Below are 16,510 nucleotides of genomic sequence, written 5' to 3'. Positions count from 1 at the left end.
AATGTATTATCATAGTGATAACTTATTGTAATCATTTTGCTAAGATTTTATTTAAGATTTTTGCATCTATATTCACCAGGGACATAGGTATATAATTTTCTTTCTAGGTTTTAACTCTTCCTGGTTTAGGTATCAGCACCATATTGGTGTCATAGAAAGAGTTAGGCAGAGTTCTGTCTTCACCTATTTTCCCAAAGAGTTTATATAGAATTGGAACCAATTTTCCTTAAATGTTTGATAGAATTCACTTGTGAATCCATCTGGCCCCCTAGATATTTTTTCTTATAGAGTTCTTTTGAGTGTCTTTTTATGAGATAGGGTTATTTAGGTTTTTTATTTCCTCTTCATTTAATCTGGACAACTTATATTTTTGTAAATATTCATCCATTTCACTTAGATTGTCAAATTTATTGGCATAGAGTTGGGCAAAATAATTCTGAAATATTACTTTAATTTCCTCCACATTGGTGGTAAGTTCACCTTTTTCATTTATGATACTAGCAATTTGGTTTTCTTCATTCTTTTTTTAATCAAATTGACCATAAGTTTATCAATTTTATTGTTATTTTAATAAAACTAACTCTTGGTTTTGTTTATTAGTTTGATAGTTTTCTTGCTTTTGATTTTATTAATTTCTCCTTTAATTTTTAGGATTTCTAATTTGGTATTTAATTGGACTTTTTAAAATTTGTCCTTTCCTCTAGTTTTTTAGTTGCATATTTCTTCATTGATTTCCTTTTATTCTAATTTATTCATGTAAGCATTTAAAGATACAATATATCCTCTGATAACTGCCTTGAGTGAATCCCATAGGTTTTGGTATGTTGTTTCATTATTGTCATTATCTCGGATGGAATAATTAATTCTTAATATAATTTGTTGTTTGATCTACTCATTTTTTAAATGAGGTTATTTAGTTTCCAAATAGTTTGGGGTCTATATCTCCCTTGCCCAATGTTGCATATGATTTTTATTGCATTGTGATCTGAGAAAGATGTATTCACTATTTCTGCCTTTCTGCAGTTGATCATTAGGTTTTTATGCCCTAGAACATGGTTAATTTTTATGTAAGTGCCATGTGCTGCAGAGAAAAAAGTATATTCCTTTCTATCCCCATTCAATTTCCTCCATAAGTATATCATATCTAAGTTTTCTAACAATCTATTTACCTCCTTAACTTCCTTCTTGTTAATTTTATGATTAGATTTGTCTAAATCTGAGAGTGGGAGGTTGAGGTCTCCCATTAGTAGAGTTTTATTGTCTATGTCTTCCTGTACTTCTTTCAACTTCTCCTCTAAGAATTTGGATACTATATCATTGGGTGCATACATATTTAGAATTGAAATTACTTTATTGTCTGTGGTACCTTTTAGGAGGATTTAGTTTTCTTTCCTATCTCTTTTAATTCTGTCTATTTTTTGTAGCTGCCTTGTCTGAGCTAAGGATTGCTATCCTGGATTTTTTCACTTAAGCTGAAGCAAAATATATTTTGCTCCAATCTTTTACCTTTACTCTATATGTATCTCTCTGCTTCAAATGAGTTTCTTAAAATCAGTATACTGTAGGATTCTGGTTTTTAATCCACTCTTCTATTCACTTATATTTTAGGGGAGAGTTCATCCCATTCATGTTCAAAGTTATAATTACTAACTCTTTATTGCCCTCCATGCTTTCTTCCCTCTGTGTGTATTTTTCTACTTTTTCCTCTTTATCCATATTCCCCAGTGTTTTGTTTCTGAATACCATCACCTTCAGTGTGTTTGCCTTATGTCAATCCCCACTCCCCTTTCTTTCCCCTTTCCCTTTTCCCCTTCTTCCTTCCTTCTGTTAGCTCCCTTTTTCTCCCCCTCCTCTTTTCTACTTCTAATGCTTCAAATGTAAGATAAGTTTCTTAACTGAGTGTGTCTAAGTTAACTTCAAGTCAAGTCTGATGAGAAGATTAAAGTGCTTCTCCCTTCCTCCCTTCTTCCCCTCAATTACAATAGGTCTTTTGTACCTCTTAACGTAATGGGATTTACCCCATTCAATCTCCTCCATTCTCCAGTCTCCTTACTGTCCCCCCCTTTTAAGGTGGTATTGTTTGTAAATGATTCTGAGTCATAGAAAAGTTATGACTGTCCATCACTGCTGGCTAAGTACATTCCTTCTAATAGAGTTACAATTCTCAAGAGTTATAAGATTCTTTCTCCCAAGTGGGTATCTAGCCTGTTTCATCTTATTGGATAGCAGTTTTTTTTTGCCCTCCTTTTTTTTACCTTTCATCTGTCTCTTGAGCCTCTTGTTTAATATCCAAATTTTCTATTTAGCTCTGGTCTTTTCATTAGGAAATATTGGAAGTCTCCCATTTCATTAAATGTCTATCTTACCCCCTGGAAGAGAAGGTTCAGCTTTTCCAGGTAGTAAATTCTTGGCTGCATTCCAAGTTCCCTTGCTCTTTGGAATATCTCATTCCAGGACCTTTGATCCCTTAATATTGATGCCACCAGGTCCTGTGTAATCCTTATTGAGGCTCCTTGGTATTTAAATTATTTCTTTCTGACTGCTTGAAGGATTTTCTCTTTTATCTGATAGTTCTGGAATTTGGCCATAACATTCCTTGGTATTTTCATTTTAGGATCTCTTTCCAGAGGGGAATTGATGTATTCTTTCAATAACTATTTTGCCCTCTAGTTCCATGATATCAGGGCAATTTTCCATCACTAGGTCCTGTAATATTAAGTCCAGGATTTTTTTCTCTTTGAAGTTTTCAGGAAGGCTTATAAATTTCAGGTTGTCCCTTCTTGACCTGTTCTCATGGTCAGTGGTTTTTCTGATGAGGTATTTTACATTTTCTTCTATTTTTTCAATCTTTTGGTTTTGTTTAACAAAACCTTGTTGTCTCGTGAAGTCATTAAGTTTCCATTGATTCCATTCTTTTTCAAGTTTTTTTTTAATTTTTTATTCAGTTTTTTCCAAGGCAAATTGGGTTAAGTGGCTTGCCCAAGGCCACACAGCTGGGTAATTATTAAGTGTCTGAGGCTGGATTTGAACTCAGGTACTCCTGACTCCAGGGCTGGTGCTCTATTCACTATGACACCTAACCGCCCCCATTCTTTTTTGTAGAGAGGAATTTTCTTCATTTACCTTTTGCAACTGCTTTTCCAGTTAGTCAATTCTATTTTTGAAGGAGTTTTCAATTTTCCCAAGTTCAGTTTTGAAAGAATTATTTTCTTTTTGCATTTGCCCAATTCAAGATCTGAGTGAGTTATTCTCATTTTATATTTGTCCAATTTTATTTTCCATGGATTTGTTTTCTTGCTGCACAGTTAATTTTCTCTCCCAAATTTTCCAATTGATTTTTAAACTCCTTCCTGATTGCTTCAAGGAAGTCTTTCTGGGCTAGAGACTAATTCATATTCTCCTCAGAAGTGCTAGATCTCTCTGGATTAGAATATGTTCCTCCTAAGTATTTCTCCATGAGCCCCCACTTTTCTTTGGCCTTTCTTCATTTTTCTATGATCTTGTGTTAGGGGTGGCTCTCTGAAGTTTGCTTTTGAAGATCCTAGAGGCTTTGTTCACTTGGATTAGTAATTCCCGGGCCGGCCAGTAGGGGCATTGGTTGCTTTCTCTGGAGTGTTTGGGGTCCTTAGCAGCAGGGTCTGAGTTGACCTTGAACAATGTACTGAACCCTGGGGGATGGAGTTAATCTCTTTCTGTTTAGTGAAGTCTGTTGCCCATGCCTCAGCCTGGGGGGGGTTGTTTATTGTTTATTCTGGGCAAAGGACTCTGCTGAAAGTGTGGAGCTCAGGTCCTTGGCCCAGCTGGTTGTTCTCCAGGTGTCCTCTGAAACTCTCTGTGCTAGAACTCACCCTCCCGTAGCTCCTCTTCCCCTGACCAAAGACTTTGCAGCTAATGTTGGATCTCACATCAGCCACTCTCCAAAATCTCTACTGCTGAGGCTGGCCCTCGGCTTCCCCCAGCTGCTGTTCCAAGGCTGACCCTCTGCTCTCATCTCCTGGTTCACACACACAATACCCTGAGCCAGACCTTGGTAGGTATTCTCCTAGCTTCCCTTTCTGGGTTTTGTGGATCAAATTTCTGTTAAGAGGTTTCTTTCCTGTTGTTTTGGAGGGGAAAGAGGAGCACTTAACACAGTGCCTGTCTTCTCTCTGCCATCTTGGCCAGAAGTCCCCTCTTGCTTCATTTCTTGCAGAAAATCCAGTTGAGTATGTGTCTAAATTGTTTTTCTTTGAGACTTGTTGATACTTGTCATATCTTGAAGAAGCTATCTCTTCTTCTGGGTTTGTGTCTTGAACATTCCTGTCACCCTAATAACTTTTTATGATGAAATTCTTTTCTCTGTTTTATTTGCTCATTCTTCTAGGCTACTACTTTAGAGTTGATGTTAAGGTCAGACTCAGCACATTTATATAGGTAAAATCTTGACTATTTCTGTATCTGATTTTTTGGGATAATGAATATTATGAAATTCCAGGGCATAGGGACAAGTCAGTCTAGAGACCTGCAAGCTTTCATTGTTCCCTAAATGGTGCAATTCCAGACAAATCTAATTTTGACTCTCTTGGTCTGAACTTTAACAGTTTCTTATCTGACTTTCAGTCATCCTGGTGGCACGATAGATAGAGTGTATAGAGCTGGCATTAGGAAGGATTCATCTTCTTGAGGTCAAATCTAGCCTCAGACACTTACTAGCTGTGTTACCATGGGCAGGTCACTTCAGCCTGTTGGTCTCAGTTTTCTTATATTCAAAAATAAACTGGAGAAGGAAATGGCAAACTAGTCTTTGCCAAGAAAACCCCAAGTGGGGTCATGAAGGGTTAAACGTGGCTAAAAACAACTGAGCAGCAACAAAATTTAAATCTGAGCAACAATAGACTGTTGTTAGATTTAGTTACTTTCAACTTTCAGAAAAATTATTGGTAAAAATGAAAAAGAAAACTGTCTTCTCTTACATTTGATATTCCTGATCTGGTTATTCTTTATCTAGCCTTCAGACCAAGCAAGTGGCTTGGACCATAACCCCCAATCTACTCCCAGGATGTGAGCTGCTTTGCTATTTCTAGCTTTTGAATTTGATCCTCTCTCTATATACTGCCATTGTGGCTGTTCTGTTTAGCATCTCCTTAGTCCTCAACACTGTCCCCAAGCACTGGTTCCCTTTTCAGTCTGATCTGGATCTGTGCCCCAAAACTGGGTCAGTCCATACTTGGTCTATCAGTTCTTTATCTGGAGGGGAATAACTTTTTTCATTCTGAGTTCTTTGCAATTATGGTAGATGATTTTATTAATCAATTACTACATCTTTCTCAGTTGATTATCTTTACAGTATTGTTCTCCTGATTCTGCTCACCTCCTTCTGTATGAATTCATACATGTCCTTCCAGGTTTTCCTGAAATCATCCTTTTCATCAGTTCTTACATTACAATAGTATGTCATCACATTCATATACCATAACTTATTCAGCCATTCCCCAATTAATGACTATACCATCAGTTTTCAATTCTTTGCCACTGAGAGAGAGAGAGAGAGAGAGAGAGAGAGAGAGAGAGAGAGAGAGAGATACAGATAGACAGAGAGACAGCAAGAGAGTGTGTTAATAGAATCATTTTATTTGGTGCATACACTTAAGTAGTATTATTGGTTCAAATAGTATGCAAAGTATTCAAAGTTGTATAGCTTTGGGAGCATAGTTTCAAATTGTTCTCCAGAATGTTTGGACTAGTTCACAATTCTACCAACAGTGCATTAGTTTACCTATTTTCCTATATTCCCTCCAGCATTTATCATTTTCCTTTTCTGTCATCTTAGCGAATCCAATAGGTGTGAGATGATACCTCGGAGTTGTTTTAATGTGTATTTTGCTAATTTTTAGTGTTTTTGCATCTTTATTTCATACAATTCCTGTTCTTGCCTGTATCACTTAGGGAATGGTTGAATTCTAATAAAATTTGTTTCAGTTCCTTGTGTGTTTGAGAAATAAGACCATTATCAAGAAAAACTTGCTGCATAACTATTTTTCCTAGTTTCCTACTTTTCTTCTAATTTTAGGTACATTGAATACTTGACTGAAATTTTTTTTTAAATTATGTATTAAATTAACCTTTTTTTGGGAGAACTATTGTAACAGGCAAATCAAATCTGAGTATTATTATGAAACTAGTTTTGACCTCTCAGATCTCCTTAAAGGGTCATTGGACAACACTTTTTGAGAATATCTGCTCTAACACAAAGACTCCCAAGTCAGAAAAACTTGATTAAAATTCTGCCTCTGATATTTACTACCTCTGTGATCTTGGACAAAAAGCTTAATCTCTCCAAATCTTATTTTCATTTAATTTTTTGATAAAGAAAAAGAATTGTACTAGATGACATCATAGGCTGCTCCCTGATATAGTTCTAAGAACTTTTTTTCAAAAGAAAAGTTTCAGGGAAAAAGGTGAAAGACTCCAGAAAGTTTCATTGTGTTTTTATGTGCTTCCAAGTTGATAAGGTCCTTAGTTTAGACATAGCCACAAATGGAAGATGAGCTGAGTTAAGGATAACAGGATTATTTAATGGATTTTAAAATTGTGTTATTTTAAATTGCTTTGTTAATTAGTTTCCCTTTGATGACTCATATCGATAAAATATAAGCTCTGGTATCTCATTATAAAGTAACAAAGGTCCAGAGTTTCAAACCTGCAATCTAGGCTGAGTTTAGCTAGGTATTTTGTAACTAACTAAATGATACTGGGGTTTTTTGCAATTAGTAAACCAACCAGCAGAAAATAAGTAAAAGTAGAAAATTATTTGGCAACCTTTTCAACCTGTGTCTGACCTTGGTGATTCATTTGCTGGAGTAATTGCCTGTGGAAATTGCTGGGCTTTTATCTGTGGTGCTATTAAAACACTAGTTGAAATGAGGTGGCACAGACTGCATTGTTAATGGGTTACGGGTGGAGTGGAAGACTTTGTGGGTGAGCCGTCAGACAAAAAAGCTGAAAATAACCTTCTGTCTCCCCTGGAAGAATATTGCTTGTTGACTGGCATTCATCAAGAAGACCCTGTTGAAACACGGTTCATACTTTTCATATAATTCTAGGAAGGATGTTAAATGAAAGTTTTCAGATTCTTCATTATTTGTAAGTATGGTACAGGGGAAAGAAGAATGGGTTGGGAGCTAAAGTATTTAGGTTCAGATCTCACCCCTGACCTTTGTCAACCCTGGAAATCAAGTTTCCTCATTATAAAATCAGTGACTTGGACCTAGATGATGCCTTCAGTCTCTTCCAGTCTATGAGTCTAAATGTGTGTCCGTGTGTGTGTGTGTGTGTGTGTGTGTGTGTGTGTGTGTGTGTGTGTGTGTTGGGGGTGTTCTCACAACTACAGAATCTCAGAAAAACTCTTTGGGGACAATCTAACCCCAGCCATATGTAGACCCCCCCCCCTTCTCTCTGTAGCATCCTTGAAAAATGTTCATCCATTCTGTGCTTGAACATATCGAATGATAGGGGGGAACCGAATCCCCACTAAGGCAGTCCATTCTACTTTTGACCATATCTAGTAAAGCTGTTTTTCTTTGGGAGCAAAGTAAAAAATCTCTTCCAGAGGGAGAATTCTGAGAAATATTTTTAATCTTCAGTCTATACTTATCTCCAATATGGTGGAAAGTAACTAGCTTAGAGTGGGAAGAAACCAGGATATAATGGGAAGAAACTTGTATGGAGTTGGAAGAAACAGATGTAGCCGCTCATATACCCCCAGATTATGACATTCATAGCAATGGATTTCAAATCATGAAAAATAAGAATTCAGAAAAGAACTTGTTGCCATGCCAATGTTAACATTCCCCTACCATCTACTCAAATGCATACTATCTATATATTTGGATGAATCAGTCAGACTGATGACAGATAGCATCCATTTAAAATGCTACTTTAAAAGAGGCCTATTATAATAGGCCTTTCTTTGTACAAATATTTGTCATGAACCAAGTGAAATGAAACAACAGGTCAAATATGCCTTTCAGGCTTCAGGTTCCTTGTCCCATTTTTGCACCCAATTTTTCTCTACTTCAAAACTACATGAACAGCTTAATTTTGAATCATTTAAAAATGAGTATCATAGTTGTCAGAATGCCTAAAGATTTATCACATGCATGGAGTTTAGAAATGACTTCAGAGACTTTGATTGTAATATAACATGAGGGTTGTTTGGTTAAGTATTTTGCCTCCTGGCCACTGACATTTTGTCTAGTCAAATGGTAAATATTTAGTCCATCCAAGTGATTAAAAGATCATATAGCACACACACACACACACACACACACACACACACACACACACATATTGATCCTGGAGGTTAAATATTTAATAAAGTACTCTACATTTTGTTTATTCTTAAAAATAACTCTCAAATTACTGTCCTCCATACAAGATGGTGGATAAAGAAGTCATCAAGTTTAGCAACAGGGGTTTTTCCAGTGCATTCTTCCAAATGAAGAATTAAACTTTTGAAACCCAGAGACTATTTAAGTTGGTTGGGGCATATCTAACATGTGATCACCCAGTCTTTGATGACTTGTAAAGAGAGAAAAACTAACACCTCCCCAAACAAGTAATACCACTTTGGAACTGCTCTAATTATTATATTTAGCCTAAATCTGTCTCCCTACTGTTTCCATGCATTTCTTCTCCTGTCTTCTGAGGACAAGCAAAAGTTTCTAAACCTTCTTCCCCAATAAGGCCTCCAAAAACTACTTCCCTTTTCTGGAAAGAAATATAGAGAAAGAAATATTTCTTGGCTGTTTTTCAGCAGTCATTGATTTAGGTATTAATGAACTTCCTTTCCCAATTAATTATGGGTTTCCTATCTTTTAGTGGACATGGTCCTATATCAGCTGTTTGGTTGAAGGGAAGGGAAGGGAATAATCATTTGTATAGTTCCCACTATTTGTCAGGCCTGTGATAAGTAGTTTTACAAATATCTCTTTTAACCCAAAAAGTACACTAGTTCAAACCAGGAATACTGAACAAGAATACTTTCGAGAGTATCCCTGGTATGTTGTTTTTTAACCTTCAGTCAAAAACCTTGAGCTTTATTTCCTGGAATGCCCTCTTTTCTAACTTTGACCCCTTAAGATCTCTGCTCAAGCTTTTTTCTTCTACATGGGACCTTTCCAGATGTTCTGAAGATTTGCTTTTATTTATTCTTTACATATTCTGTGTGTGAGACAGACAGACAGAGAGAGAGAGAGAGAGAGAGAGAGAGAGAGAGAGAGAGAGAGAGAGAGAGAGAGCTCTTCTGAAAAACTAAAAGCTGTTTGATAATTAGGACAGTTTCATTTATGCTGTTGCTTCCAAAGGGGAGAGGAAGTACAGTTTACAGTTTCATTTATGCTGTTGCTTCCAAAGGGGAGAGGAAGTACAATTTAGTGAAAAGAGATGGCCATGGAGCAAGAAGACCTGAATCAAAATTAATCTCTGATAAATATTGACTTTATGACCCAGGTCCAGACTCATATGTTTCAGTGCCCTCAGCAATTTTATAAACCTATAAATGAGAAAAGATACCATTGATACAAGTTTCCTCATTTGAGGGTTCACAGATCTAGTCATTTTTCTTAAAGTCCACTAGACCTTGCCATCATCAACCTTTCTGTTATACTCACTAGTCCATACATTGCTAACTAACCTGAAATTGCCCCTAAGGACTTTGTCTTTGGTCTTATGGTTGTGTCCTAAGAATTATTGAGCATTTCCATATCCCCTGTACTGAACCATCCTATATATGATCTCTCCCCTAATTAGAATGTCAACTTCTTGAGAATAAGGACTATTTGACATTTATATTCCTGGTTCTTAATATAGTGTTGGCATAGAATAGACATTTAATAAATACTTCTTGGATTGCTGACTGCTCTAATTATTAGAAAGTTTTTTTCTTACATCAAGCCTAAATTTACTACCTATTTTCCTAATTGTCCTCTCTAGGTTCAAGCAGAAGTTCAGTCCCTCTGCCATATGTCCACTCTTCAAGTGTTCCAAGACAGCTATTATTTCCACCTTGCCCCACTAAATCTTCTCTTCCCCACGTTAAACATCTCTAATTCCTTCAAAAGATGCATGTATGTTATGAACTTGAATTTCTGGACATTGAATGTGAATAATATGAGTACAGATGTGTCTTCAGAAATCTTGAAGGCTTTACATTTTAAATTTTCTCCCTCTGAGGAGAATAGATGCTCAGTCATTAGTGATGAGCTGACTCCTGATTGGTGTTTTGATATAGGCAGACATTCTTTCTGGGATGACAGATTGTTCCTTTCCATCAAGGAAATTAAAAAACAGTTTTGCCTGCCCCTTTTACATACTTTTTCTTTCCTTAACCCTTCAACATATATATATATATATATACATATATATATATATATATATATATGTATATATATATATATATAATCTCATTTTTCTGTATGGTGAAGTTTTTAGTTCGAAAGCCCTATTCTCTGCTAATGATACTCTTTCCCTCTGCTATTGGTCCATCTGAGCAGTAGTCTGATTATTGGAAGGATTTCTGGATAAAGGTATTGAATAATAGTAGGAATGTTTTATTATCAGTCTGTGGAGAATAAAACTTTAGGGCAAGTCTGAGAATGCTGTAGGAGACAGAGTACCAGATTGGTAACCCTGAAATACAATTTTGAAATTTGGTCTTGCTACCAACTAGCTGTATAATGTAAGCCATTACTTTCATCTTTGTAGGCTGCAGGTTCTTCATGTGTAAAATGAGGGCCATTTGGCTAGATGACCCTTCTGAATTTTAAAATCTATAATTCTTTGGGCAGGTACAACCTGTTACCATGTAATAGTGCCTGGAGCTTCCTATCATGGCACATCAATCTGCCACTGTTGTCTTCTTACCCTCACATATCCCTCTGTCATGCTAGTACTTTCTCCCATTGGTAAGTCCCTACCAGAGTCTCTGTTTGGGGAGGGGCTCTGGCAAGACAACCTTCATTCCTCTCCTGGCTATGTTTCTGATTCTCCAGGTTTCAACACCTTGCTTTTAGTTCCCTCCATTCTTTGACTCCTTTTTGTATATATATATTTTTTTATTTTCTTATTGCAATGTAAGCTCCTAGATAGCAGGGACTATCCTTTTTCTTTATATTTGCATTCCAAGGGTTCAGAACAGTGACTGATAAATAGTAAATGCTTAACATAAATGTGTTTGTTAAACTAATATTCAAAAAGGTTCTTCATTTTTATTTGTTTAACAGCAGAACATAGCAAGACAGATCCCTAGATCTCACCTGGAAAAATCAGCTAGGCTGTCAGTCAACAAGATGAGTTATTTGTGGGTTGAAACTTATATTTATTGAGGTTTTTTTTTTTGAGATACAAGACTTCTTGTGGGTAAAACATATATATATATATATATAATATACACATATATATATATACACACACACACACACACACACACACACACACATATATATATATATATATATATATATATATATATATATATATATATGAGATGTATAACTGATGTCCCACCATTTTCTTGGTATTATCTGAAAGATTATGATTACTACTACTACTACTACTACTACTACTACTACTACTACTACTACTACTACTACTACTACTACAACTACATCACACTTATTTAGTGCTTTAAGATTCATAAATTACTTTGCATATATTACATATATGTCACATAATACATATATTATTTGACCTGTACAACAATCCTGGGAGGTAGTGGCTATTATAATGCACATTTTAAAGTTGAGGAAACTGGGATAAGAGAAGTTAGGTGACTTGTCCAGGATTCTACAGTTAGAAAGTATCTGAGGTAGGATACAAAGTAATACCTTTTTGACTCAAGTCCAACACTTTTCCCACTATACCACCTAAATTCCTATTTAGTTTTATATTTTCAGACCTCTAGTTCTTTGGTGTAAATTTCAATTTTTCATTTTTTTCATTTAAAAGCATTCTTTGCTACCATGAAATGCTTTTTAAATCTGGGTTTTTCTTGTTTGGGGTCTTATCCATAAAGGGCTTTGATCATTAACATATTCCATAAAGGATATACAGATATGTGTCTTCATTATTTTAAATTTTTCTTATTTTTATTGATCCTTTAGGTTACTTTGATTTCCAAAAGTTCTCTTTCCCTACCCACAAGTCCCAATTTTTAACAAGAAATTAAAAAGAAAGATAAAAATAGCAGTTCAGCAAAATCAACTATACTGGAGTCAGCTCATACTGACTTATAAAAACCAATGATTAAATTTCCAATTTCCTCAGAAGGCAACAAATATTACAAATCAGGATTTGGTTTATTATTTTGTTGACAATCTAGGTTCAAGAAAATGATGATGAAAATGTTAATAATGCAAATTAAACTTTGAAATATGTCCTGGATAATTCTTTTTTTTTTCAGAAGACTGTTTACCAATTCTTTGAACATTTGCCAGTACACCTCTATGCCAGCATATGGAGCATTCCACACCTTTAGACCTTTGCCTCTGTATAGAAGGAAGTATATTTTTCAGTGCCAAACTTGTTATAATTACAAAGCATTTAATTTGAATTTTGGTTCTTTGTATTTATATTGTAATCATTGTCCAAAATAAATATTACTCAATAGTCATTAATTACTTTTTAACAACCTACTATCTACCAGGTATATCTTCAGAGCTTAACATTCAAATATGCAAAAGATGGAACCTTCCCTCAAGGAACTTACAATTTAATGAGGGAAGATAACACATAAAAGAAAGTTTGAAAGGAGGCTGGTGTGAAAGGGGAAACAGGGAAAGTATCCAGTGTGAGAGCATAATAAAAAAGTCAAAAAAGTATAAAATGAATTCAGTCAGGTAGGAAATGAGGTCTCTCTGTCTCTGTGAATGGAGGTTGAAGAGTTCATGACCCTACCCTCTAATCAGAGAGGCTTATTTTACCATCTCAATTCATATAAATATTTCATGTTTCTCTGAATGTTTCACATTCATACTATTTTTTTACTTGTGTGCCATGATTTTTTTTAACCATACCCAGATCCATAGCCTTTGCAAAACAGTTCTATGAATATTTTGGTATATATGAAAACTTTCTTTTTTCTATCTTTAATTTCTGTTGGAAATGTACTTAGGCAATAGGAACTGGGGATCAAATTTATGGAAATTTTAGTCACTTTTTTAACATAATTACAAAATACTTTTTGAAATGGTTAGACCAATTCAAAGCTCCACCAATTATATAACAGAGTGCCTATCTTTGTATAATTCTGACATTGACTATTTCCACTTTGTCATCTTTTCCAAGTGAGGTAAAACTTCCAAGTTGTTTTGTTATATTTAGCTCTTATTATTGACTTTTAATAAAGTTGTTAGTGGTTTAAAATAATCTGATAAGTATTAATTTATATCCATTTGGCTACCATTTGGTCATTGAGAAATGTCCTTTGATCTTAAATATTTGTGTTTATTCCCAAGTGTCTTGGATAGCAAACCCCTCTCAGTCATATTTGCTGTAAATTTTTTTTCCTTGTGGCATTGAGGTGATCAAGTGACTTGTCCAGGATCATATAGCTCACCCATATATGAAAATGAGCTTGAATTAAGATCTTATTGGTCCCAAAAGCCCACACTCTGTTTATTCCCTATGCCACCTGGCTAACATTGATAAACTGGGAATCAACCATAATAGTGAAGAGTTTTAAATCTATGTCATATGAAAAGCAATAGAAAGAAATGGGCATATTTATTTTAGAGAGGAGAAGAGATGACTTGGGACATACTAGCTATATTCCAGTATTTGAAGGATTTTCATGTGGAAGAGAAATTAATCTTCTTTGTCCAATAGGGCAGAAATAGGAGTCCTGAGTAGAGGTTTCACAGAGGTTTATGTTTTGTCAGGAAAAACTTACTTTGTTGTTTTTTTTGTTAGTCATTTTTTTACTCAATTTCAACCCTTCACAACCATATTTGGAGTTTTCTTGGTTAAAATACTGGAGTGGTTTGCCATTTAATTCTCTAGCTCATTTTACAATTGAAAAAACTGAAAGAAGTAGGGTTAAGTGACTTGCCCAGTGTCTCACAGTCAGTAAATGTTTGAGGTCAAATTTGAACTCAAGAAGATGAACACTTCCTTATTCCAGGACCACATTCTATCTGCTATTGTTCCACCTACCTATTAGGACTAAACCAAAAGTGACACGGCTTTCTTGAGAAGTAGTGGGAGCCACTTCCTAGAAGTCTTCAAGCAGAGGCTAATCATTTCCTTATCAGGCATGTTTATGTATGGGTCATATCAAATGACTTCTGATGGTCTTAATAACTCCCCACCCCTGTGATTCTGTGCTCTGAGTATGTTTAATGTAGACTAGAGAAAATTTAGTGAATATTATTTAATAGATTTTTGTACTGTTTGAAGGAACCTCCTATGGGAAGGAGATTACACTTGTTTTACTTGATTCTAGAGCAGATGTGTCTAACCTGCAGCTCATGGGCTGTACGTGGTTCTCAAAGTCCATTCATATGGCATTACATTTTATTATTATATTCATTGATAATTTGTGTCACAATATAGTCATAAATAAATATTAAATTCCATATACGACTCTTGACAAGTTTTTGATAGGTGAAGCTGCCCAGAACTTAAAGGCTGAACATCCATTCTCTAGAGCAGGGATGGGGAACATTTTTCTGCCAGGAGTCATTTGGATATCTATAGCATCATTCATCTGTTAAATTGGTTAAACATTTAATTAATTCACTGCTAAAAAGTTCCTAGATTTATGGAATTTCGATTCCTACCTTGGGTTGCCATGGTAGCACCAGACCAAATGACCCACAGGTCAGATGTTCCCTACAATAGAGGGAAGAACCTGGTCCAATGAATGGAAGCATTAGAATGTCAGATTTTGTTTACTCTAAAGAAAGAAAAACAAAAACAAATGCTAACAATTGTAACTGTCCCCCAATGGAAAACTGTCCCAAAGGAAAATGTTTTCACCAGAGGGGTTCAGTCAGCAGCTAGCAGATCTTAAGTTTGAAGTCTCAGATAGTTACCCTTGACTTGTCTACCTCAGTTTCCTTAAAAGCAAAATATGGGTAATAATAATAATAATATCTACCTCTTAGGGCTGTCAAAAGAATCAAATGAGAACATTTTGGTAAAGCATGTATTATTATACTTGATGTTTAATAAAGGTTTGCTTCTTTCCTTCTTTACTGCCTCAGTTTCCTTATGTGGAAAATGAAGGATTAGATTTATCTCTAGTGTCCCTTACAGTTTTAAATGAGGTAGAACTGTATCATGACCTTAGCCTCTGGATATCTTGCACAGTGGCCTGCTCTGGTAGCCATTTCTGTGTTTTCTGGGTTTTTTTTTGGGGGGGGGGGGAATCATCCCATTTCTGGACTCCCATTCACAAACATTTTCTTTTTCCTCTCTTCCACAGCCCTCCTGTATGCCACCATCTTTGGGAATGTTACCACCATTTTCCAGCAGATGTATGCTAACACCAACAGGTACCATGAAATGCTCAATAGTGTTCGGGACTTCCTGAAGCTCTACCAGGTGCCAAAGGGACTCAGTGAACGAGTCATGGACTATATTGTTTCCACTTGGTCCATGTCCAGAGGCATTGACACTGAGAAGGTAAGAGATTGAGAATGTAGGAGAAATTACTTGTCACTTTGCTTTCTTTATTGCATAATTTAGGGAGTCAATTAAGTGCAATTCAACCAAGATTTATTATACTCTACTTCCTTTTTGAATATTCTTCCCTTTTATACATAGTGTGATGCAGCCACACTAGCCTTCTTGCTGCTTCCATCATGTACCATATTATTTCCCATTTCTTTACCTTTAAACAAATTGACCTGCTTACCTGTAATATACCCTTGCTTTATCTGTATTTTTCAGATTCCTAGTTTCCTTCTAAGCTCAGCTCAAGCCCTGCCACCTATATGAGATCTTTCCTAATCCCCCAATAGCTACCCCTTAAATTGCCTAATATTTATTTTGTCTTTTCTTATATGTTTACACATTATCTTTCTCAATAGAATATAAACTCCTTGAGGACAGGGATGTTCTATTTTTATATTTGTATCTCAAGTGCCTAGCACATTAAGTGTTGCATAAAATACACTTATTGATTGATGAAGTACCTACTATCAACAAGAATCTAAGATACAAATATAAAAGCAAAATATTTCCAACCTTCAAGAAGTTTACATTCCACTAGAAGAATAGAATTGGTATAAAATTGAGTAAGATACAAGGTTAGGCATATAATTTGGGATCAGCCAAGCAGTCACTCTGGATCTTAGTTTTATCATCAGTGGAATGGGGATAATGATCCAATCTCCATCCTGTTCTGAGAGTTTGTTTGTGTGGTTTCATATCATTGAAATGTTTGAAGGAAAGCTTGGTCAAATTGCATAAGTGAATGAAAAAGAGAGTGAAAAAGAGGTGATGTAAAAATGTCAATTCTCTATTATAC

General features: G+C 35.5%; 1 protein-coding gene across 1 annotated transcript in view; it reads left to right on the top strand.

Annotated features, from left to right (window-relative positions):
- The window catches only part of KCNH1 (potassium voltage-gated channel subfamily H member 1), a 543,149-nt gene that overhangs the window by 310,958 nt on the left and 215,681 nt on the right, over window positions 1–16,510 (top strand). The window contains exon 8 of the mRNA XM_074222595.1: window positions 15,464–15,663. Within this exon, the coding sequence (XP_074078696.1) occupies window positions 15,464–15,663 (200 nt within the window). The remainder of the gene's footprint in view (window positions 1–15,463; window positions 15,664–16,510) is intronic.

Source organism: Macrotis lagotis, chromosome 2 (genome assembly GCF_037893015.1).
Source record: "Macrotis lagotis isolate mMagLag1 chromosome 2, bilby.v1.9.chrom.fasta, whole genome shotgun sequence".
NCBI classification, from domain to species: domain Eukaryota; kingdom Metazoa; phylum Chordata; class Mammalia; order Peramelemorphia; family Peramelidae; genus Macrotis; species Macrotis lagotis.
The sequence above is the reverse complement of the archived record's forward strand: the minus strand, read 5'-3'. Positions and strand labels throughout refer to the sequence as shown.